This window comes from Lactuca serriola, chromosome 4 (genome assembly GCF_051521515.1).
Source record: "Lactuca serriola cultivar US96UC23 chromosome 4, Lser_US96UC23_V15, whole genome shotgun sequence".
Classification (NCBI taxonomy): domain Eukaryota; kingdom Viridiplantae; phylum Streptophyta; class Magnoliopsida; order Asterales; family Asteraceae; genus Lactuca; species Lactuca serriola.
This window is the reverse complement of record NC_136411.1, coordinates 4,589,445-4,615,942: the sequence shown is the minus strand read 5'-3', so window position 1 is coordinate 4,615,942 and position 26,498 is coordinate 4,589,445. Positions and strand designations below refer to the sequence as shown.

Sequence of the window (26,498 nt, the reverse complement as noted above, 5' to 3'; positions counted from 1 at the left end):
TGTTGGTACATATCTTAATCATGTTGGTGGTCGTTGTGATGATGTTGCCGAACAAGAAGTTAAACTTATGAATAGGCGTGTGGTAGATAAAACTAAAAAGAAAAAAAATTCAACTCAAAAAAATGAAAAAAATCATGTTTACGGGCATTATGTTGATGTTGGTGATGTATGTTTAGATATAACCGAACTACAAAGTAATTCCGATAGAGATGAGTTGGGTGATGAAGTTAAAGCTAAGTATCCCGATAACCTTTTTTACGGTATGCCCCCTGTACCAGCATGGCCAGTTGATAATAATGAAGATATCCCAACACAGATGGTAGACATTAATCTTCAAAAGATTCAATGTGAGAGTATATTTAAAAACAAAGAACTTTTAAAGCGGTGTATTGGTAAAAAATGTCTTCGAGAAGGTTTCCAGACGAGGACAAGTAGATCCACCAAATCAAGGTATGAAGCTGTGTGTGTTTCGAAAAATTGTTCTTGGTTACTAAGAGCAAAAGCAATTAAAAATACTGATGGACTTTTCCAAGTGAATAAATTTGTTGATGTACACACATGTTCTTCAACATTGTTGCAACCTAATCATCGACAAGCAAACAAATATGTTTTGGGTGAATATGTTGCTGATGTTTTGGCGGAAGACTATAGTAGAGTTTATCGGGGAAAAGAAATTGTTAATGATATGAATGCTCAATTGAATATCAATATCTCATACCATCAGGCATGGCGTGCGAAGCAATATGCATTGTTGTCGTTAAGGGGTACGAAAGAGGATTCTTTTACCAAACTTCCGGCGTATTGTCACAACTTGGCCAAACATAATCCGGGTACTGTCACACATATTAAAACAGATGCTGATGATCGGTTTGAGTTTTTGTACGTCGCACTCGGTTGCTCGGTTAGTATTATCATGTCCTAATTTTTTTTAATATTTATTTTGGTGTATTTGAATAGATATACAATGTATTGTAGGTACGAGCTTTTGTCAATTTTTGTAAGCCGACCCTAGTAGTAGATGGAGCTCACCTAAAGGGCGAGTTCAAAGGTACCATGCTACTTGCAGTTACTAAGGACGGACAAAATCAAATATTACCGGTTGCATATGGTATATGCAAAAATGAGTGTACTGATTCTTGGACATGGTTTTTTCAAAAACTACGTGATTGCATAGGAAATATGCAGGAGCTTACAATTATATCTGATAGGTCTCCATCTATAGCAACATCCGTTGCCAACATTTTTCCTCACGCTCATCATGGAATATGTGGTGTCCATTTGTATTTCAACATAGTATCTAGATTCGGCAAGAGTAAGACGGTTAAAGGAATTTTTTGGGAGGCGTGTAGGGCGTACACAGTTGATGCTTTTGATGCTGCCATGGATGTTATGAAAAAGACAAAAGAACCAATATGGGAGTACTTAAAAAGTATAAATCCAGAAACCTGGTCAAGGGCACATTTTAAAGGGAACCGATACAATCTTATGTCGTCCAACAGTGCGGAGTCTATAAATGCATTATCTAGACACGCACGTAAGGTGCCAATACTTATGTTGATTGATTTTTTTCGTGCTACAATGCAACAATGGTGGTTTCAAAGACGTAACTTTGCAGGTATTACGTAAATTTGTAATATTAATGTTTTATTAGTTTCGATGTTATTGATTTTAACTTCTTCATTTTGGCTGTTTTTTAGCGGAAGCAACAACAACCCTTACCCCTTGGGCGGATGAAGTTGTAAAAGAAAACAAGAAAAATTTTACCAAATGGGATGTTCGCATGATCTCAAATACGAAATGCGAGGTCAAAAAGGGGGCACAAAATGTGATTGTTGATTTTCAACATATGACATGTACATGTAGGCATTGGCAACTTGATGGGATACCTTGTGGTCATGTCATAAGATGTTTAACAGTGAACAATTACCAAGACTGCTCGAGGTTTGCATTAAATGCTTACTTTACCGAAACACTGAGGAAAACATATGAGGAATCAATAAACCCTCTGCCGAAGCCATCCGAATGGGAGATCCCCGATGATTTGATGATTGTTAAGCTACCTATAATGGATAAACGTCAGCCAGGCAGGCCAAGAAACACAGACCGCATTCCATCCCAAGGCGAGGGTCCAATTATAAAAGAGTGTTCTACATGTGGTCAACTAGGACACACGAGAAATAATTGTACTGGAAGGGCGTCTGGTAGCAGAGCAGGTCACATAATTTCTACTGCAGAAATGGCATATAATATTGGTGGTTCAGCGGGTTGCTCACAAACCCATAACGCTGATTTTGATATAAAACAACCTTGAAATTAAGAGTAATGACGAGTTGTTAGCTTATTATGTATTGTAATATTTTTATTAACTCTTACAAGACATTGCTATGCTTTCATATTTTAGTTAAGTTTGTTGATTATAACAATGAATGAAGCCTTTATATTATAAAATATAGTTTGCAGATTTATTTTAACAGTTACAACATGTTATTTAAAAAAAAACAACAAACGATCCTTTGGCAACCTAATCTGTTTCATGATAATATTACAACAACTTTATAACTAATTTTTAAACTCAGGGAACTGCAACGGGTACTTCTCTTTCTCCATTGTTATATAGTCATCCCTAATTCTCATTTTGTCTTCGAAACGATCCTTTTTTACCATAATGTGTATCAACTGCTCATCCTTCTCAGCAAGCCGTTTTTCAGTCGTTTTGATTGCCTTCTTACTCTTTTTTATCCAATCTTTATGCTCTTTGATTTTGTTTTTATTGAGGTCAATCCATTCTTCAGCTTGTTTGCATTCCGAACCTATATCATTAGCAAGTTGAGTGAGAAGTCGGGATGACTCTTTGTCCTCTTCTTGTTGTGCTTCAGCCTTCTTTAATTCTTCAAAATTTTCATGTGACATATATGACCCGACTGAAGAGGGTGTAAAAAAAGGGTCTACCGAATCACAGTAGTAACAATCTACTTCGTTGCATGAGCAAATTTCGAATTTGTGTGAGGAACTCATAATAAAATCGATGTTGTATTAAACTGGAGCAATAAGTGGTATTTATACATACTAGACAGTAATGAGAAGTCCAACTTTGAAATGACTAGACAGTAATGACAAGTCACTGTAGTAACCTGCACATCCCAGTGGGTCCCTTAAGTGACAAGAGATAAATGACAGTTTGACATGACAAAACACTGCATAAAGCTGAAATTCGTAGTCCAAATATAACCATTTCGTAGTCAAAGTATTATTTCATAGTCTATTTATTTATATAAATAGATGTTTAAGATCTATAAACCAAACACCCAAATCACCTAAACGAAACGAATTCCCATTATTAGAAATGTCGTCGAATGCAGCAAGTTCTTCGAATGAATTACCTGGTTCCAATTCTGAAAGGCCATGGACGACAAACGAGGTGTTAGTTCTAACACGGTGCTGGCTAAGTGTTAAGGATGGTGAACCGTTACTTGCTCCCCCGCATTGCCTAATTGGTGATGAATGGAGTCGCATCACATCTTTGTTTAACCATGAGATGGGAGAAGGGAAAAAAAGAGAAAAATCAGATGTTGTTACTAAGTGGACGGATGTAAAGGAGGAAGTGACATGGTTCAATCGAGCATGTAGTTATGCGAAACGTAACAATGTTCGTTGTCGTGACGAAGAAGAGTTCTTGGAAGTTGTTACAGAGTTTTACATCTTTGAGCATGAAGGCAGAGACTTCGAATATGAGGAAGTTTGGAAGGTTGTTAGAGATAAACAATATTTCAAGTAGACCGCTCTAATTTGTGTTAAGAATAAGCCATGGACTTGTGTTTTACGTTAATGCTTTGTTCGTATTATGTCGTTTTTTTCATGTAATTGTTGTGATGTTTTAATGGTTCATGGAATCTTGTTACTAATGTATTCTAATATATTTTGATAACTAATGCAATGGCCATTTATTAACTCAAGTTAATCATACGAGTTTCTCACATAATAAAGTAAAATATATATATTAACTCAACTTAATCATACGAGTTTCTCACATACTAAACTAAAATATATTTTAAACATATGAAATACATACGAATTACATACGAAATACATGAAAATAACTTAGTACTCACATAATAAACTAAAATAGATTTTAAACAAACGAAATACATACGAAATACATAAGAAATACATGAAAATAACCTAGTACATGAAAATAACCTAGTACTCAAATAATAAACTAAAATAGATTTTAAACAAACGGGATATATTTCAAAATATTCCAAGGGGCTTCAAACTGGAATTCCAACCCGTTACTTAATGACTTGTATTCCTCCTTAGCAGCTTCCAAGATGACATCCTCAGTAGCATTTAGACGGGCGTCGTCAATTTTGGTATAAAGATCGTTGAATAATAGAACTTCGGTTTTCATTTCATACCATCTTGCTAAGATGTCTAGTTCGTCACGATCGTTTCTTGTAGCCATTCGGTTTGCAGCATTGAAAATATTTGTTAGACGGCTCCAAAACATTGGATCATTCAACTTGCTTGTCTCGTACACATGAATATAAGCATGTGTAAGAACCAAGAACTCTTCATTGCTCCATGATATAGAAGTCATTTGGATTGAAACAAAGAGGGTAGAATCTAAAAAACAATATTTGAACAACTATATTGGTTAATTTAATAACGTTTTGCGTGTAACTTAGGGTCAATTTATAGTAGTTTCTACACAAAATCGCAGTTCAAACTTCTAATATGTCTGCAATTCATAGTCAAAATTAACTGACGAATGCAGTGTACTATACTTATAACACAACAGATCACTGTTCGAGTTGACAATTCATCCCCGGTTGAATGACAACACAATACATTGCTGTTTGAGTTGACAACTCATTGCACCAGGAAAGTAAGGAGTCGTTATAAATAGATTTCAATATCCGTTGTAATTGTATTCTATTACTTCCCTCCTTGCAATTATGGACTCACCACATATATGGAGGAACGCAGAGGAGGTCGCTTTGGTTCAAGCTTGGATTACAACTGTAGAGGTGGATTTTCCATCGGGTCCCCCACAAGTTCGTGCTGGATCATTTTGGTCTCGTGTCTGTCATTTGTTTCACCATTTAATGAACCGCACTCAATATCGAAGAAGAAGAGATGTCAAAGCGAAGTTTCTGAATATGAAAATGAAGGTGAAACAATTTCAATGTATTTATAACGAGTTGGATAACGAACATGCAAATACGGATGAAGACATTCTACGGCAGGTGGCTTTGGAACTATACCGCTTTCAATACGATGGTAGCGAGTTTACCCACTTAGATGCATGGAATGTTTTAAAGAATGTCCCTTATTTTTAATATGCATGTTGGTTAAGTTAATTGTTTTTCGTTATTTAAGTTGCTTTTTGTTGTATGTGTCTAGTCGTTACTATTTAATAAACGTCCATTTCTTTTAATGTATGTTGTTCCCTCAATAGCCAATATTTAGAGAGCAATAAAATAAAACCGGGGTACATAAATAACTAACACATAATACGACATAAAAAATAAACTGGGTACATGGATAACTAATACGTAACACAGCAGTAAAATAAAAACGGAGTACATAAAAAACTAATACATAATACTACATAAAACATAAATGTGCTACATGAATAACTACTGCATTGAGGGAGGTAACAGGACCACCGTTTCATTTGGTATTTCCCAATGCTCATATGATGGTATACCATTCACCAACTCAGATCCATATGCAACTCGATACACATAATTAGTGAACTTGTATTCAACCATTCTCTGAATGGACTCAGATGTACGGGTTCTTAGACATGCTATAGCGTGGCCACATGGTATACCGCTTTTTTGCCATTTACCACAACTACATACCCTTCGTTCAAGTTGTACGTTGTTGGTGGCAAAAGTGTCATGGACTTCAAATGTATCCCCATACAAACGTTTTGCATTACAATTGTAAGACTTGCTGAGACTTTTTTGAACCTTACTCTCAACGTAAGGGGTCAACCCACCAGACAACCTCCCTGTAAAATTTGATATTTTAATAAAAATAGCAGCACAATAAAAAAAACAAAACATAACAATCTCCCTTACCAGCCAGTTCGGCCCGTTCAGCATACTTTGATTTTATCGACGTGGTGGTTAACTCAATTATCGTTGTTATAGGAAACTCACGTGAGGATATAATTTGCAAAATTTCAGGGACGTCAATCGATTTAACATTGTAACGTATTTTTGGGAAAAATGCTCTTGTCCATTTTGAAATCGGTATATCGTCAAGCCAGTAAATTGGACTCATAAGCAAGGTGCAGAAAGGTGGTTGCCTACATGTACTTTGCAACCTTTCGAAACACAAGTAAAAATCATCAACGCTATATGCATTGCATGACTTCCAAAACAACGATTCGACTTCCGTATTGTTATGTCTGATAGACTCACGTATCTTTCGAGCCATATCTTTAGGACAATATCCATGATAGGAATCCGGGTAGGCACTGTCAACACCAAAGTCTATGTTATCACACATGTTGCTTATGAAACCAACCTCTGTGTCCTCACCTAAACAATCTCTTAACCTCATCATGAACCATCTCCATGATTCTTCACACTGTAAGGTTCCCAAACCAAGTGCTAAGAGTAGTGGCTCATGATTTCCATCTAAAGCCACTGCGAAGTACATTGTTGTCAGAAAGCTCCCAAGAAGGGGTAAATAACCCACATATATCAGCGGTATCATGCACCTAAGGAAGGTACGAATCTACATAAAAACGAAGACATATTAGTGTTATGTAAGAACTAATCGACATAGATTACCATGAAATATTGTATAACTCAATAAAAGAAGTATGTTATACCACGCAACCTAAAGCCACAAAACAGAATTGAAAGCGGTTGTTATCGGTTTTCTTAATGGCTGTGAAGGTATTAGGATTTGTTCTTTGAAGGTTATGCAAGAAAATTGGTAGTTGAGAAAAGGTTCTTTGGCTGTGACTACTCATTTTCAATACCGATAATTGTGCTCTACAATGATCACACAAATGAAATTATAAATAGAAGATATTGTATCTCTACTGATCAAAATTCATAGTTTAACCCTTTAAATTCGTAGTTGAACATTTTGAATTCATAGTCAAACCAGTTCATTTCATAGTCAAATTTCACTGACCGACATGACAATACTACAGAATGTACTTGTCTGCATTTCATAGTTGACCTTTTTGAATTCATAGTCAAACCAGTTCATTTCATAGTCAAATTTCACTGACCGACATGACAATACTACAGAATGTACTTGTCTCCATTCCATAGTTGAACTTTTATGAATTCATAGTCAAACCAGTTTATTTCATAGTAAAAAAGAATTGTCCGTAATATGATTTATTCTATAAATGGGTGTCACTCATTATGAAAAAATTTAACTGAGAAAGTAACTCCGATTTAAAAGAATAAGAAGGCTAATGGCATACTGCAATTGTGGAGGAGAACGTATCGTTAGGATTTCGGGTACAGCTAAAAACCCAGGAAGATTGTTCTACGCTTGCCCGTATTTGGTATCATGTTCTTACCGTCATTCAAATTTAAACCCTCGTGTTTACATGACACAAATTAATTTTCTTACTGTGGATATTAAATTTAACAGGGACCAAAATGCGGGTTTATCAGTTGGGTTGATGAAGAGAAGGACCAATCTTCTATGGTAATAGCTAAAGTAGCTAACTCTAATAAGCTCTTTCAATCAGAAAATAAGAAGTTAAAGATAGCGTTGGTTTGTAGTTGGGTGTTGTTCTTGGCAGTTCTTGTTTACAAGTTGTAAGCTTTTCAATATTGTTTTTATGGTTTTGAAGTTGTTAGGTCAATAAATTGTTGTATTTGTAACGTTAAAACAAATGTTGTGGTCGTTCTTATGTTTTGAATTTATTGATAAGTAATTAGTAGGTCATTAAATTGTGGTAATTGTCGTAACGTTATATTTTTTGTCATCCGTTGAGTAAACTCTAAAGATAAACTAATAATGAAATCCAACATTAATTTGTATATACATTTATATAATCCAACTACAGAGGAGCAAGACTAGACCCCCAAATAATTTTTGCCATCCGGAGACGGAACTGTAAAGCTGCGTTCTTTGGGTCAATAAGAACACGTATTGGTTGACCTGAAACCAATTGCTCCATAAACATACAAAGAAAAACACCGCAATCTCCCAAATGACTACTTTGTTGGGGAACGTTTTCTTCATAAATGAATTGCATATTCAATGGAATCCTTGGGATGTTCCTCCGCGCCCAATACTTAATCTTGTCCAAATAATTTGCCACCCGACGTTCAAATTTGGAAAAGATTCCTTCGGATTGGAATTTTTCATAAGCACCTCTACCAAGACTGTCATAAATATGCACTTCCATTGACGCTAATCGTAGTTCCCCAAATAGCCAATGATTAGGGGATGAATGAATCGGCAATAAGACCTGTATAAGGATCAGAGAATAAAATTATGTTTATTTACATCACAATACAAAAACATCACAATACAAAAACATAACAAAAAAACGATATTATTTTCAATATAAACTATTAAGTTTACCGTATCAACATCCCACCAAGCAACCATGAAGTTAGGGTATGTAGCAATACCAGCCATAAACGCCCTCCAGTCCTGTCCTTCTTCCAAAGCATGAGAAACAAAAAAATTTGGAGGCATTATTGTATGTCGGTCGCTCTCAAACCGTCTCTCCATCAAAAGTCGGTACCAAATGGTTATATGCTGCACACATGATACTTTTGTTATTGACTAAAAAACAATTAACTTTTAAAAGAATTAATTAACAATTTATTTACCGCTGACTCCAACCATCCGTCGTGTGTATGCCCAAACAATGAGCTCCAAAAATCTCTATCTAACACGAAATTAAACAAACGATGCTGCACATCGTATGAATGCAATACATAATTTTGGATGACATCCTCACCGCCTGCTACGTAAGGTTGCAGGCGCAACCTGGAGAAGTCATGAGCAACACCAAAAACTGGAGGAGGAACGGGGCTTGTTGATTTCATACCAACCTTCTTTTTTGTTCTTCTTTTTTGTTTCGGTGTCGTGTGCAACTAAAAACAATATTCAAATGTTTAAATGTATATCTTTCAGATAATTCACATAAACATAAAATCAACAGTTTATAAATAAAACGAATACCTCGGTGTAAGGAGTGCATAAAAATTGTGATGGTTTTCGACTCCTACGTTTATCGGGTGTAACTTCTTTGTCATCATCATCATCATGAAAATAATCTACATTTCCCATTATTATAAGTTCGTCTTCATCCGGCACATCATCATCAAATTTGTTCCCTGCATTGTCATTTCTCTCCTCCCACTCCTACATTAAAGATAATACTTTATACTTAATAACGAAATACACATAATTTAATAAGCAATAATATCTAAATAAACAAAATATTAATATTAATGTAACTATATAATAACCTCTTTAACTTCACTATAATCGTTTACATCACACACATCATCATCAAATTTGTTCCCTGCATACTGAGTACTCTCCTCCAACACCTACATTAAAAATATAACTTTTTACTTAATAACAAAATACACTTTATTAAAAAGTAATTATTAAAATCGTAAAGGTAACATCTATAACAACCTTGTCGTCTTGAGTATCACCAAAAACATTTTGAGTTGTATTGTTTTTATTCATCACTTCATCTTGCACAACCTATATTTTCAAATATAAAATATGAACACAGGTATTCATATATGTTAATAAAATTTAATAAATAATGTAGCGTATAACTAACCTGTTCATCATAATTTCTTTGTGACACTGTCGGATCCTCAAAAATAATGTCGTTCCAAAATTGTTCATTATTCACTTCTTCAAAAAAAACCTCTGTAGGTTTTTGTTGATTCATAAACACATGCTGCTCCAGTGCATGTACCCGTTTCAACAACTCGTCTAGCTTGTGTTTCCCACTGCCCCGACCTCTACCATGAGAGCGACCACTGGACGACATACTAGACGAAGATTCGTCTTGTCTCCTAAAATGGTCCCGTACTGGGGATGGAACTGCTTTCCCTTCACCATATACATACTCTTGAAATGACATATAATAAAAAGATGTCATCTCACCATCACCCGGTAACATGTTTTGTCTTGGTGGTAGCCCCTCCTAAAAAATTAAACATATTAAAAATGCATATAAAACTATAATAACCAACTTTATTAATAATAAACGAAATATTTTTAAACCTGCATCTTTGACCAAATCTTGTTCACGTCAACCCATTTCAATTTTTTTGTTCCGCTCCATCTTTTCATCCGAGGCAAGTCTTTATTTTTTCTCAATGCAAATCCACATGCACGAACAGCCGGAATCATCTCATATATCCATATCTACAATTTTGTACAATAACAGTAATAAAAGTTAAAATTAAAATAAAAAATATAACAATAAAACAATTTAAATATAAGAAAATTTTTATACCCTAATTGGAGCCGTAAATCCTGAGACGGAATACTTTAAAGTTTGACCACGCTGAGGAAGTGATAAATAATGATGTATCTTATTCCACGTATCCTCAAGGTCAACAAAAGTAAAATCCCATAGATAGCTACCCCAAGAGAAGCTAACAAAACAAAAAAAAACAAAATTGATTATTATATAAATTATAACTTTAATAAAATAGAACTTTTAACGTAAAGAAAATATACCTATTCCAGAGATCCAAATTCTCAGCCAAAAAAAACCAATCTTGTGGCACCCGATCGTTAACTTCTTTGCCCAAAAAACCTTCACACAAAATGTATATCAAACATACTCTAACTGCATCAAGGTCGTCAAGTGCTAAGAATGTTTGATTTAAAATTAAACTTTTCAGGTCGCCGATTTTCACCGAACTATTAGTATGGTCCGGAAATAGCCGTTCACGCAGTAAACATCTTTTTTTACTGCTTATTAATTTTTCCGACCCTTTTCTCCCAATGTTTTTTGGATACTCCCCAAAATTGAAGCCGGTAATCAAACAAAACTCTTCCGGCCCATAAACCATTTTGGTATTGCCTACTCGAAAATATAAACGTTTTATTCCATCTGGAGATAAAACAGGGTCCGGCCGGATCTGATGAAGGAACATTTTATGAAACAATAAAGCGTCCCCTTGTAAACGAGGGACATCAATAAAATAGCCAAAGACGGTATTTCTGAAAATAGCACGTCGGGCATCATCTAAAACTTCAAAGACTTCCCATATGTTACCGCCAGAGCCTTTTAGGTTCGCAAAGGCTTTCGTATTCATTAAACTAAAATCATGCTGCAAAAAAAAAACACAAAAACAAATTAGATAACTAAAAAATATTTTTTTTTTAAATATATGATTATGAACTGCAAATACTTTCTTAATTACTAATATATATATTTCCCCGATAAAAAACAATAACATACACATATATAAACAATTTTCCAAGTTATACAACAAATATATTTACGATAGAAAACAATATCATATATAAATATTTTCAACTTAAACATATTTTCAACTTAAACAAATTTTCAACTTAAACGATAAATATATAAACAATTTTTATCTTTCTAATTAAAACTAACATTATATAACCATATAAACAAAAAAATTTAAAAATAAAACGACAACCAAACTAACAATTTTGCAAGTTATACGACTACTTTATACAAAATTTTCAACTTATACGACAAATAAAAACAATTTCTAACAATATATATACGACAAATTTTCAACTTATACAAATGTTATACGACAAATATATATACAAACAACTATTTTGCAGTTTCTACTAAAAAAACTTACAAGATTTCAGGTTATACAACAACTAAAAAAACTACAAAAATAACAAATTGTAAATATTATCTACGCAGTCTCTACTTGTCTCTACTTGCATTTAAACTTCAAGTATACTAAAAATATACTAAAACTATCAATCAAACACAACAAAATTACCATTTTTTAACACTAAATAATACAAAAATTGATAAAAAAAAAAAAAACTTTAAACATTAAAAGAGTTAAAATCTAACCATATTTGCGGGATTGTTGACATAATCTTCCATTTTCTTCAAAAACTAGCCAAAATTCCGAGAGAAGCCCAAAGTTAGAGAAAGTTTTTGTGTAGAGAATGTTGAAAATGAAAAAAAAAAAAAAAACGTTTTTATACCTAAAAATCACCCATTTCGCAGATGAGAAGGTCCCATCTGCGAAATGGGCATCTCATCTGCGAAAGTACAAGTGCCTGAAGCACAACTGTGCTTCAGGCACTTGTACTTTCGCAGATGAGATGCCCATTTCGCAGATGGGACCTTCTCATCTGCGAAATGGGTGGCTAAATATGTAATCCCGATTTTTTTTGGCTATTTTTGTAATGCAATTAGTGTAATTGGCTATTTTTGTCATTTTCTCTATACTAAATGAGTTAATTATAACAAAATATTAAACATAAAAGTTTAAACTGTAAATTTATTTGGAATTGAATTTGAAATTTGAAATTTAAAATTTAAAATTTGATAGTTATTATGGTAGGTTTAATTTATGGAAAATAAATTAATGATATATTGAAAATGAAAATTAAAGTAATGACAAGTGGAAAATAAATATATCTCAAATTATGACAAAATGACATGTGGCTAATTTTATGAGAGAAGGACATGTGGCAAAGTCATTTTCATTTATTATAGTAGATATCAACGTATTATGTATCCAACCAAAATTCTAAATTTTGCTTATATTAGCAAGTCATTTTCAAATTTCTCCACGTTACAACAACAGAATTATAACAACGATTTAGGCCATTGGTTGTTAACTTGTTTTTGCCCATGAATACTTTAAAAGAAGGTTGATATTATTAATTTAATATACCTTGTCATAATAATAAATTTGGGCTAAATATATGGTTATTTCTCATATTTAACTATAACTTAAATACAATGTAGACAACTTCCCACCAATTCAGGTTTCATCCCATTTGATCATTTTGTTTTTAGCTCAATTTTGAGTTTTATTCATTTGACTTTGTTAGAGACAAATTATAATCCAAATCAATTCATTACTTGTAATTGGATCAAATTTTCACATCTAATTAGAATTAAATAATTATCATACATTGCTGACTATTTTCAGGAAAAGGCCTTAAATCAGAGTTTGATATAAAAACTTAAACCATATTAATAAATGTCGTGAATATAGAGAGAAATAAAAAAACAAATTTAGGCAAAATAATTAAGTTTTTTCCAAAAATAAAGAAAAACTCATCTATAATCATTAATTTTGGAGGACCCGTTTAAAAATGGGTTTCGGCCTTGCAAATGGGCACTTAATAAATACGATGCTTTTTGTTCATTTTTCCATATTTTTACAACATATATTATGTTATTTATTTTATTTTAGTTTTTTTTGTAAAACTTCTTTTTAACAATGAATTTGTGAACAATATGTGAGTTTGTGTAAAACTTACACCATATATTTTGGTTTTTGTAAAAAAAAAATCACGGTTTTTATAAAAATGTGAATAATTTCACACAATGAATTCCGCAGTGAACACTATCATTCGATATCATTTTAAGCATTTCACAACAGATATTCCTTTTTCACGGCTGCAAAACTGATGGCCATATAATTTTTTTTAAACAAACTTAATAATTTAAGCAAGATTTGTCATTGTCTTGAATATATATAAGTACAAAGTGCAGTTAGTATTAGGCTTGTAATTTATGGTCTACTTGCACCCCACCTTATGGACTACTTTCCCCATCAGACTCTATCCACCCACCCACCCCCAATAACCCCATCCCCATCTTAAATAGTGAAAAATAGTGAAGAAAACAGTCTTTTGGAATTTAGAAGGACCCATACCCTTCATTTTGGACACACATTCCTCAAATCCATCACAAATGACAACCCATGTGAAATATATATCTGTCCCACACTTTGATAGGTCTATTAATCAGGTCCGTCCACGTGTCACTCCATCCTTTGGACCACTCAAAGTTACCGTTAAACTGCCAAACCCAAATCTACACCTTCTATACATCATTTACTTCCTTGGTTTCATCAATCGTCACGTGACCCTTTGACAAACTTGTGATAAATTTCAGAACCGACTTCAGTTTTAATGCAGATAGATGTATTACTGTAATTCATAATTCCAAGGAATATGTTACAACTTATATGCTGATGTTCAACACTTTTTATACCTCCACATGTAACTCCTAAAATAGATAAAAGATTTATCAATTATCATCAACTGATGCTGATGACTTTTTTTTTTTTTTTTTTTTTTTTTTTTTTTTACTAAAGATTTGGTGTTTACTATTGTTTCAAGTTTCAACATGGCTTTGCTTTATCTCCATTTGTTTCTTGTACATCCCAAAATTTTATTATGTTTGGATATCAAAGAACCTAAATATACTCATCCACCTTCTTCCTTTATTCACCAACAAGATTTAATGTTTATTGATTCCAGTTCATTTTTATTTTCTCATAATTGGTCTATCACAAAGATTGAGTTTTAATATTGCTTTGAGTTGGGTTTGTTTTCTGGTTAATCATAAATTTTTGTTATTGTATTGAATTCCAATTTGTTTTTAGTTAATCAGTTATATTATAATATTTAACCATCTTTAATGTATAACATCAATATATATATATATATATATATATATATATATATATATATATATATATATATATATATATATATATATATAATATATTTGTTGGAAGTTTTTTCATGTAGTTTAATGAATCAGATCTTAATTTTTCTATCGAAATATTAATATATACTATTTATATTATATTATAATCTTGCAAATCTCAAAAACTTTTGAGGGTGCTTCAAGGTTGTATTCTCTGCTTCCTTTTCATCCATCTGGACCCTCTGTTTTTCATAGAAGCTTAGTTACACAATCTTTCTCTCTAGTACGTGTTACACTACATGAGTATGCACTCATCATTCTTTGGCATTTATAATCTTATATTTAAGCCGAGTTGAGTTGGGTTACACTCTATTCATTTCGGAGTTCATTTTTTCTGTTAGTAATTTTCTCAAACACCTTATCCGCATACAATAGTTCCAATTTCTTCCTTTCTGATATGCTTGAATAGTATGATAGTTTATCATCATTGAATTTGCCAATTTGGTGTTTTGAAGTTAAAATCATGAAGCCCATAAGCCCTCGTTCCACTCCACTGATTTAGTTTGATTTTTATCCTTTTTAGCCTCCGCATGCTTAGATCTGTGTAACTAGTTTACTTAAATATTGAATTTTCCAATATCGGATGTGGGAATGAGAGAGGACTTGATGCGGATCCAGAATAAAGAGTAAGCTAGAGGTGTATTGAGTTAACAAAACTTAATCTTTGATCAACATATATACGTGATTATGAAGTCCATAGAAGATAAGGATTGCTTGCATCTTGCATCACCTCAGGAGATTCAGAAAGGAAACGGGTCAAATCGTGGTTCACACCACCATCGAACCGCTCTAGGCAAACCAACACCATCAAAATGGGACGATGCCCAAAAATGGTTAGTTAATTTGTCAAGAGGTGTAGATAAGAGTCAATCCAACATCGAGCCACGTGATTCCAATGCAGATGATAGAAGACTGATAGCACCAGTTCCCAAAAAAGATTACCCAAGTAGTGAAGATGAAGAACATGGAACGATTGAAACAAAAAAAGTCGATCTTGGAGATTCAATGTATGTTAGCTCAATTTGTGTGAGAGACATGGGGACCGAAATGACCCCAATGGCTAGCCAAGAGCCTTCAAGATCTGCCACACCGGTTCGAGCCACAACCCCGGCTAAACACAGCCCTGCACCCTCAGGCTCCTCGACTCCTGTAAGGCCATTCACAATAATACCTGCGGTTGCACCTGTCCCAAAACCTGACACGGGTGCAACCACAAGGTTTAGGAGAGAAACCGAAGAAACAAATGGTGAAAATGTTGTTGAAAATAGAAACCCGTGTCAAGATTCTAAGATGAATCCTCTTGAAACCCGGGCTATGGCTTGGGATGAAGCTGAACGTGCAAAATACATGGCAAGGTGATTATGATAATGCATGCTTGTTTGATATCATGTCCTTGCTTTTTAATAAGGCACATCCAAACACCCTAGCTCCTAAATTAAGCACATGCGTTTTTTGGTTGTTGATTGTAGGTTTAAGCGTGAAGAGGTGAAGATAGAAGCTTGGGAGAATCATGAAAAGAGAAAAGCCGAGATGGAGATGAAAAGAATGGAGGTAATAGTTACATGGTTTTTATTTTTTTAGCCAAACAGTTTAGATGATTTTTTTTTTATTTAGATAAAGTCAATTATTGGTTTAGGATAAAGGACATGACATAACAAGTTTTTGCAATGAGACTGTCTAATATGTTTTAATTTGAAAAGGTTTGTTTTAAATTGTGGGTTAGGCTAAGGCGGAAAGATTGAAATCTCGGGCACAAGAGAAGTATACGAACAAACTTGCTTCAACAAGAAGGATAGCAGAGGAGAAACGAGCAAACGCTGAGGCTATTTTGAATGAAAAAGCTGTAAAAACGAGTGAAACAGCGGATTATATAAGGAGAACTGGTCACTTGCCCTCTTCTTTCTCCATTAAGTTTCCTACTTGTTGCTGGTAGCAGTTGGTGCTGGATATATAAGATTTCAGTATTCTTGTATTTATCATTCAAAATATTTTCTCATCTTGTTATATGCAAGGGTTGTTTCTTTTGTCAAATCTTTTGTTTCGATGTTATTGAGCTTTTCAAATATGTAAAAAATGAGACTTTTTTTTATTCTTTTCTTTTTTGTAAAAAAGGTACTTGAGTACTTTGTGTTCAATTCATCGTCAAGAATCATCGCAGTACGCAGAGGCGACATTGGCTTTTAACATTTTTCATAGATGTCGCTTTCTTCATACTACGTGTAGGGTCACTATGTAATCCTAGTAGCAAATGCACCCACATGTACACAGTACATTATATATCTATTATGCATAAATGTGATAGCGAACACACATCCACTTAGATTTATATATATCTGAAGCATAATTATTAGACCATCCATCGTGAATTCTGTTGAAACAAATGTTATCAAACAATGTATAGAAGCCAACTATAGAACTTGAATCAAGATGTAAACAACAAACATAAACAGAATACTTATTTGAAATAAAGTAGATAAAGATTAATAAATTCTACTCGTACTTTACAAAAATCCAAACAAGAATCTAATCCCTTTTTGCATAATATGCATGGAAAGCGACATCTTTATGAATGACAGTTTTCTAGGTTAAAAAACACAAATAACTGGTAAAAGGAAAAATGGAGTATCATTCATTGTATCTCCAAAGGCTCGCCCTAGTTGTAAAAATAGGAGAATGTGTAAGTTCGCGTTTGGTTTGTTACATATATAATACTATGATTGGTGTATAATCCATTGATCCTCCACACTTTTTTTTTGAGCCATCTTGGGTGATGTGAATGAAAAAGACGTTCACATCCTTTGCGCAATATTAAATATTTGGAGCTAATCTTTATTCTATATTGATGGGACAAAAAATTATTATTTTCTTCCCATTAACATTTATCATGGTCCAAACAGCAAACACAATACAAAAATGAAGAAAACACATGGATGAAGAAAACAAAATGCAGATTTTAAATTTTTATTAATATTAAAATAGAATAAGAATAGACAATCATATGGACAAAATATGCCAACTAAGCATCAAATAAAACATGCTATAAAAGGATATATGATATAGGTGCCTGTGATATATCCGAACAAATATGTTTTGGTTACCCACCCATATTATATGACTAAAAAAGAAAATTTTCATCAAGCTTGTTCAAAAATAAGTCATAAAGTATAAAATATTTATGGGAAAATGACTTGTATGGGTAATTACTAATTATATTTTCGTTTTGTTCATGTTTTAGTAATATTTTTTTTTTTGTATATATTTGATAATTTAACTTGTTAAATGTTTTCATATATTACAATTTTAGCATTTTTTTTCTACAGGTTTTTCTTTATTATTTTTTGATTATACATCTAATTTCTTTTCATTAGAAACAAATACAACATTAAGCTGGTTATAAGCTAAAGCACTAATAATTATAAATAACTTATGGACCAAATCCGTCTTAACATGTAATCGATTAATAAAGAAAGAGCAGTCTGAAATGACAACCTTTTGGTGATGACGAAAAGGTAGCTGGTTTAAGGTTCAAATTATTTGGTTGACAACATGACGTCAAACTCATGGTTAGCAGCAAGAAACCCCCTCAACTAATGACTAGTTGAACATAACCCCTTTGACAAATGTCCAGTTACATATAACCCCTTGCACTGACAAAACTTTCAATTCAGAAATCTGTATGCGCAACTGGGTACCATACCAAATTGATGCAAATTTTAGCATCGTATATTGATTTACAAATGTTTAGAAATCCCAATTGAATGGGGATTATAGTACTCGTTATATGCTAATTAATGGTTTTTGTAAACCATAAAGAATATCTTGTTCAATGTTCAAACTTCAAACCCCAAAACAACACCAAAGCCAAACTATACAAAAGCACCTCATATACACATAAAGAAAGTCCCGGTTTTCATTGTGAAAAGTCAAAACTCTTGTAAATTGCACAAGAAAATCAAGATAAGCCATCACTTGAGATGAATACAGTAGTTCTTCCAAGCACAAAGAGAACAAGTGACAACTCAATGAAGAAGATTGTGTTTATAAGACTTCGGTCAACTGTCCAACCATATAAAGTAATGCCACCTGGATTATTCTGTAGATACATAACTGCACAGAAGTTCAGTGTCATATTTTCATTTATTAAATTAAAATATAGTACAAAATAAGAAGAAACTTACGAAAGGCTTGTCGTCTGTGGTAGGAAGATAAATAAGAGGTGAGTTGTTCGTTTGTAGGAAGGGGAGTGTAATTCATGGCTTCCATATCAGCTTCTGAAGAAACAGATCTTAATAATCCATTTGAACTTCCCATTTGATTTGAAAAACTCATCCTCATGTGAGAACTATCATCTGGACCACATGATGCTAAGGCATGCCATCTGCTTGCTAATGCTGCAACGCCTTGTGCTCTGTGTGAAATCTTTGCTGCAGCATTCAAACACAGAATCACACCCACCACCTGTGCAATCGAAGAAACCTGTCCACCAAAAAAAAAACAATACAGTGTTGTAATTTAAATATAAGTACATATAACAAACAAATCAATCTGTTTAACACTACTTACAGCAAAATCACCACCATTTATGAATGTGACTTTGTTACTGAACCCTGTGATTTGGAACAGAGTTGCAAACTGGCTTGAAGTGACAACTATGAAGACAAGAAGAAGGTAAATCCGGAACCTATGACTTATCTTTGACAAATGATGACGTAATCGCGCATGCTCTTCTATAAATACCAAAACATCGGTTTCTCTTTCCAAAAGGTTTCCATAGTCATCAAAGTGGATGATTTGCAGATTGCAAACCAAATGGAACACCAAACATGATGATAAAAAGATCACAGTCACATACATCCATGGAAAAGTCAAAGCAACCAAAATGCCACAGGATTTCCACCAAGACTCATGATGCATGTACATCATCCGGATAACTTCACGGACTATCTTTAGGAAAAGACATGGAAGAACCCACAAAACTAGCGCACGTTTAGCTTCCTGAAATTACCATTACAACATTTTTCATTATGACATCACAATCCATCCAAAAATGATGCATTTTGAATTTGAGATTTTGTTAAAAAAACTATTGCACAATACCAGCAAGTAATAAAGATATACAAATCTTCCCCTCAATATTTTTTCATAATCTTGTAATAAAGAAGAAAAGATTCAGGAACAGATAAGCAAGGTATCAAACTCCATGCCCAAAGATTCTCATATTCACCTAATTATTATCAAAATCATTTTCTCAAGTATCAAGAAAACTATTAACAAATCGTTTTTCTCAAGTATCAAGAAAATACATAAAAACCATTGTTGTGTTGTCTGCAAGAGCTATGACATGATGACAGAGCCAGGGAGGGACCAACAGGGGCCTTTCGTCCTCCTCCAATTTGTATCATTATCTGAAGTGACTAAAGTTTTTAGTATAAAGAACGAATTACCTAATTTTCTTCCAAAAAAAACTGTCATTTGTTGATGTACATTAGTTTGCAACGAAAAAACAGTATTTTCACTTACAGAGATCTTGTGAACATAGTCCCTTGAAAATCTTTGAACATGGCCATTGTACTGATCGACAAACAGAAACTTTCGAATCCCATATTTTCTGAGATTATGTGAAAGGCAAAGCAAAGCAGCGGCTGCTAGACAAGCGTGTGAAGATACAACGACAAGCTCAAAGGCTTTAACTTGGTAGAGATCACATCTCAAACAGTTGGTGCTCATCAAAAGTACAGTAACAGGAAGCACAACCCCAATCGTCAAAAACGTTACCCATGAAATCCCAAATCTCAACATAGTTGTTTGATTGAAACCCAATAATAACAGATAAAAATCCAATTCTTGAAGGTCTTCATCCAAATAAATACTTGATTCTTCTTCTTCTTGTTCCTCATTTTCTTCGTATAATATTTGGATTGGGTCTGCTTTTAAGAGGGGAGTTCTGATTTGGGTTTGTTGTTCTTCCGATTCTTGTTCTATTGGAGTTGCGGGTTGATCTGACATTTGCAGACGCCGGATTGATGGAGCAAATACGAATAGTGTGTGAAAATGGTAGGTGGTTTGCAGGGTTCAGATGGTGCAATTGGAACCATGGGGAACTTAAAAGGATTGAAAATGGTCAAATCAGGGAGGAAACGCAGATTGCCCATTTCTTTGGGGTAGTTTAATAATTTGGATTCTATTTGGGAAAGTGGCAATTGTCTTGATCTTGAAGATGCAATTTTTTAATAGGGTTTTGATCTTTTATGACACCGACTAAAAGGGGGTAACATAAAATTTACTATGTTGGTCGGATAATTGTGATAAAGATTCTTGTATAGCGTGAGGCAGTTATCCCTCTTTATCAGTGTCATTAAATCTTCTTTATATTCAACAATGAACGTATATGATTTTTTTTTTGGATACTACGACATAAGAGATTACACGCGGCAGATATTTGATTAAAATTCGAATAAATTTTCAAGTTAGGTTTAATAGGGGTTGGATTAGAGACGACAAAAATTGACACGACACGAATCCGACACGAAATAAACAGATTTGAGTAAAATATTTCAACCCGTTGAAATAAACGGGTTGACACGACACGAAAATTAAATGAGAAAGATTAGGGTTGAGAATTTCAACTCGAATATGACTCAAAAATGACCCGTTTATTTATATGCACATTTTTTGAATTATTTAAATAATCTAGAAAGATACAAAACCAAAACCATAAGCAAAAGAAAACCTTCGAATTGAATTGTTTTGTAATGTTGAAATGACTTAGCCGTCTAGATCAAGACTTCATTTCAGTTTTTCCAATCTTTCCCAAACTACACAGTCTCTTTCATCACTCTCACATCCTCATGACCTTATCATCCGCCTCCCCAATTCCCACTCTTTTAGTTTTGTCATCTGAACTTGCTATGACTTCATCTATTCTGCCTCCAAACTATTAGTTTTTCCTTTCCGCCTACCCAACTCCTACTCTTTCAACATGCTCAATCTTTTAACCTTACATGACACGACATATTTCAAGGTATAGCCCTAACCCAAAACCCGACACGAAAATAAACGGGTTGACACGACACGACACGTTAATTAAATGGGTCGGGTTAGGGTCGTGCACTTTCAACCTGTTTAGTGTTTCGACACGACACGAATCCGACACGATTGCCACCTCTAGGTTGGATATGGTTGGTTTATCTTTATCAACAAATATCTATTGTGTTATTTTTGTTTTGAAGGGCAACAAAACTATATATTCACAATCTAACAAAACGTTAACTATAAGGAAAGAATTACTGAGAGTTTTGAATCCGATCATTCCAAAAAAGAATATTAGAAAGTCTAAACTTAAATTAAACAAAGGAAAATAAAATAATACTATCAAAGATTGTGTACTTCTGTATTTTGCAAGAATCAAACGCAACATTGTTTCGAAACCTCCAAATGAACCACCAAGTAGTCAACGTACTCACTTCCAATCGTTGTTTGGTATGTGTCGATCTCGTCAAGTTTTCAGTCCAAGATACTCGTTCCTTAATGGCCACAGTATTAGGGAAGCTAATGTTGCACCATTTGGCAACCAAACTCCAAATCCTAACAGCGAGCTCACAACGAAAGAAAATGTGTTTCGAAGACTCTATCCCCAACGAGCAAATAGGGTAGGTTAAAGAATGGATTTCTAAACCCTTTTTAGAAAGGTTTAGACGTGTTGGGAGTCTGTCAAGCATACCCCTCTATATGTATATCTTCCCCTTCTTTGAAACCAATGACAGATCCACTATAGATCTCGGGGTATTTTGGGATACCCTTTTAAAAAAAATTAGTAGTGTTAATTTTTTCAGAAAAATTCGTTTTATGTTGCAGTTTTATATCAGAAAAAAAGTTGGGCTATCCTAAAAAAATTCAGGTTATTTCTAAAAGGTTCAAAATACAAACTAGCCCAAATTGTTCAAGAATTTTAAGTCCACACCAACTAGTTTATTCAAAGTGGTATTAAGCCTAATTAGTTTATTGGAAAAAAATGGACGTGAACTCTAATACTTCTGTGATTGTCGACTTCTCAATTGTCGACTCGTCTTAGGTTTCTCCTCCTATCGTTGACAGTCAAACTTCATCGCACGCATCCCTTAGTCGTCTTCTCAATTGTCGTCTCCTCTGCCGGAGGGAGAATTCCGCCGACCTCCTCCTCAACTCCTCCGTCACAATGAAACAAGTGAGTATAAAAAATACTCAATCCTATGATGTATTTAGATTAATTCAAATTCCAATTTTTTGTCATTATGTTTGAAAAATTAGAAAGTACCAATTAACTTTGTTAAATTAGGGACTTAGGGTTAATACTTAACGATTATTTGTTGTTGAAACTTGAAATCCAGTTATAGCCTTTTGTTTTATCATAATTCGGTGTATATGCTTCCATTATAAAAGTCTATAACCCTTCATTTTGTCGTTGATCGCTTTAAATTCTGACGCTTTAGATTGGTTCTTTGGTGTGTATATATATATATATATATATATATATATATATATATATATATATATATATATATATATATATATATATATATATATATAAATTACACGAATCGTCCCTCATGCAGGTGCCAAAATGTTCAATCCCTATTTTCAAAAATTAACTCAGACCGTCCATCTTGTCGTTAAAAGTTGCACGATTCATCCCTTATTAGTTTAATTTTGCACGTTTCATCCCTTTTGATATATAAAAAGACTATAATGCCCTTTCCCTTTTTTCATTTCTTTTTGAACATTTTTGATATTTTTAATTATTTTAATATTTTTCTATTTTGCTGAATAAGACCTGACCACCACAACCGATAATCTACAACACCACCGGAAAATGTTGCACCACCGCCACCCCTCACTTCACCTGTAACGTCCGTAGATCCGGGCTAGTCAATTTAGAGACGATAAGCGTCAAAAATGACTTTTTGATAGAAGAGTTTTTAGAATAAATAATCTTAACCAAGTTGTAGTATATGTCACAAGGTTTCTGTACATATAAATAACGCTGAAATCCGAGTTATAACGAAGCAGTTATGACCTGTCGAAGTTTCGCGACAGATTCGACACGACGCTGTAGGACGTAAATAGTGAATTTACGAAAAGTAATTTCTAGCCTTAACGATCTAAACGAAAGTTGTAGAATACGTTAAACCGAGAGCGTGCATATATGGAACGTCCAAATCTAACTTTGTATGGGGAAGTTATTATTTTTCTAAGTTTCAGCTTAGCAGTATGCAACCCAAAACTCGATATTTAGATCGAGTGATCTCTAGTCGAAACAATCTAAATGAGAATCGAAGATCTCGTCGGTAGTAAAGCAACGGTGAAAAGACAGATGAAAACGGACGTCAGATAAAGAAGTTATGAATTTATAACGGACCTTTCCTGTCCCGGCCTACTAAAAATATAATATTAAAAATGAAGTCAAAACTAGCCGACGGAGTCTAAATGAAAGTTTTAGAGCATAATCTCACCTACGCGTGGATATAAAGAACGTCTAAAACAGAGCTCATATGCGAAATATATGAATTTCTGAAGTTCGGGGCACAAACTTCAACCTGTGTCAGAACTCACGACGTGAACATAGAGTTCACAGCGTGAACTCAGTGATTGACACCTTTAGAGCCTGACAAACTGATGTCGCGACTACACAGCTGATGATGACCAAGTTCACAACATGAACAAGTGTGGCATCCCCAAAGTCACGGCCAGAAAAGACCGGTTTCATTTATGCTTTTAAAATAATTTCAGAGTAAATCCTTTTGATTTAAAAGAGTTGCGGAATTTGTTCCCAAAACAAAATATGATAAAATAAAGTTTATCAAAGCATTTGATCAAGAGATGCGTTTTCATTAATTAACAATATTTGGGATGTCATGTTCCGATACAGACCAAAAGCATAAACAATATAAAATAGACCTTACAATAGTTATTTATAACTACTGATCTATAGTCCAAAATCTCTCGTCAAGTCCACCCATTTATACTCTTGTGCCATTACCTGTAATGCAAAGAAAACTGAGTAGGTCAGGCTTGGGAGCCTGGTGAGCATGTAGGGTTTTCAACCCACAATAATACATTTATTATATTGAATTATCAAACAATCAACCCAAATACTCATTCCCATTATCTCCTTTATTTCTTAAGGATTTACCCTAAGAATCAACTATCCTTTATCCATTTATTCCTAAGGGTTGACCTAAGGAATTGACACAAAGTCCACCACTGCCAAGGTCCACAAATTACGATTGGTAAACACTTAGTTCAACATACTTAACAAACACCTAGTTCTAACACTCCTAGTGAACAATTAATTCAAAACATCTGGTGAATACTTAGTTCTAAAACACTTTAGTGAACACACTCAGTTCAACAACACCAAGTGAACACATCTAGTTCAAAAATACCTAATGAACACATTGAGTTCAAACACCAAGTGAACACGTAGAGTTCAAAAATACCTAATGAACACATTGAGTTCAAACACCAAGTGAACACGTAGAGTTCAAAAATACCTAATGAACACATTGAGTTCAAAAATACTTATTATTTCGTCTCACATCAACTATTTCATCTACCCATGTTCTACCCAACATATTTGTAGATGCAAACACATATACAATTTAAATCTTTTAAAACATGTATAAAACATTATTTCAACATCTATCTCAAGTAAATAAACATTGTATAAACACCTAGCACGTACTTCATAGCAAATACTTCATATCTATGCGGTAGAAGAAAGTGAATATACATTCACACATATAACAACAAAATATACACATAACACGTATTTCGTATAAAATACTTCGTATTTATGCGTCAGAAGAAAGTAACCACACACTCACTTGATTAGAAGATGATCGGACTGCACTACGGCTTGTAGAAGTAGCATTCTTCGGCAGATCTGGAAGATCTTCACAAAAACCGGACTCCTCGCGGGCAGAGCTTCGGCTTGGGAATTGCACTTCTCGGGATCTCCGGGGCTCGGGAATGATACCGGGGCTTCGGGGTACTTCTGGCACGCAAATCGATGCAAAATGGGAGAGAGAAGAGAGAAAAATAGCAAAGAAGTCGGCTGCCCTCGCATCCTATTTATAAGAGGCTGGAGCCTCGGAGTATGCGGGGCGTATTGCCTCAGAATCGTCATTGCTTACGTATCCGAAGAACTCGAGTGCGAGGTGCGTCGTGCTTCGCAGTACGCTGGGCGTACGCCAGTACGCTGGGTGTACTTCGGATCAGATCGGTGACTCCTTCGGATATACATCTGAATTAAAGATTAAATTTAAATACAAATTATTTAATAAACTTCGGAAATTCATATCTTCTTCATACGAACTCCGTTTTCGACATTCTTTATATCCACGCGTAGGTGAGACTACGCTCTACAACTTTCATTTAGACTTCGTCGGCTAATTTTGACTTTATTTTTATTATTTATTTTTAGTAGGTCCGGACAGGAAAACTTCGTTATAAATTCATAACTTCTTCGTTTGACGTCCGTTCTCGCCTAACTTTTCATCGATTCGATACCAACAACGAGATCTTCGATTCTCGTTTAGATTGTTTCGGCTAAAAACCGCTCGATCTCAAATCGAGTATTTCAGGCTGCATACCGCTAAGTCGAAACTTTAAAAAAATCATAACTTCCTCATATGAAGTCAGATTTGGGCGTTCTTTTTATGTACGGAATCCTTGTAACATATACTACAACTTAGTTAAGATTATTCATTCTAAATAATCTTCTATCAAA

General features: G+C 34.0%; 4 protein-coding genes and 1 long non-coding RNA gene across 5 annotated transcripts; 2 read left to right on the top strand and 3 right to left on the bottom strand.

Moving 5' to 3' along the window:
- The first annotated feature begins 685 nt into the window (after positions 1-685).
- LOC145097999 (uncharacterized) lies at positions 686-7,083 on the top strand. The gene is made up of 4 exons (XM_079035687.1): positions 686-901; positions 976-1,615; positions 1,698-2,075; positions 6,941-7,083. Exons 1-4 carry the CDS (start codon positions 686-688, stop codon positions 7,081-7,083), a joined length of 1,377 nt encoding a protein of 458 aa, XP_078891813.1.
- Positions 7,084-8,050: 967 nt separating this feature from the next.
- LOC145097998 (uncharacterized) lies at positions 8,051-9,922 on the bottom strand. Its single transcript, XM_079035686.1, has 6 exons — positions 9,809-9,922; positions 9,480-9,563; positions 9,190-9,372; positions 8,835-9,101; positions 8,581-8,760; positions 8,051-8,464 (listed from the first exon to the last, which is right to left on the bottom strand). Exons 1-6 carry the CDS (start codon positions 9,920-9,922, stop codon positions 8,051-8,053), a joined length of 1,242 nt encoding a protein of 413 aa, XP_078891812.1.
- Position 9,923: 1 nt separating this feature from the next.
- Positions 9,924-10,634, bottom strand: LOC145099918 (uncharacterized). Its single transcript, XR_013704692.1, has 3 exons — positions 10,496-10,634; positions 10,261-10,404; positions 9,924-10,180 (listed from the first exon to the last, which is right to left on the bottom strand). It is a non-coding gene; the product is annotated as an uncharacterized LOC145099918 (long non-coding RNA).
- Positions 10,635-14,846: 4,212 nt separating this feature from the next.
- On the top strand, positions 14,847-16,820 carry LOC145100932 (Remorin family protein). Its single transcript, XM_079038074.1, has 3 exons — positions 14,847-16,086; positions 16,201-16,282; positions 16,455-16,820. Exons 1-3 carry the CDS (start codon positions 15,419-15,421, stop codon positions 16,662-16,664), a joined length of 960 nt encoding a protein of 319 aa, XP_078894200.1. The 5' UTR covers positions 14,847-15,418; the 3' UTR covers positions 16,665-16,820.
- A 1,651-nt stretch (positions 16,821-18,471) lies between these two features.
- On the bottom strand, positions 18,472-20,968 carry LOC145100930 (zinc finger CONSTANS-like protein (DUF3537)). The gene is made up of 4 exons (XM_079038073.1): positions 20,252-20,968; positions 19,295-19,726; positions 18,910-19,207; positions 18,472-18,838 (listed from the first exon to the last, which is right to left on the bottom strand). Exons 1-4 carry the CDS (start codon positions 20,735-20,737, stop codon positions 18,684-18,686), a joined length of 1,371 nt encoding a protein of 456 aa, XP_078894199.1. The 5' UTR covers positions 20,738-20,968; the 3' UTR covers positions 18,472-18,683.
- Positions 20,969-26,498: the final 5,530 nt, after the last annotated feature.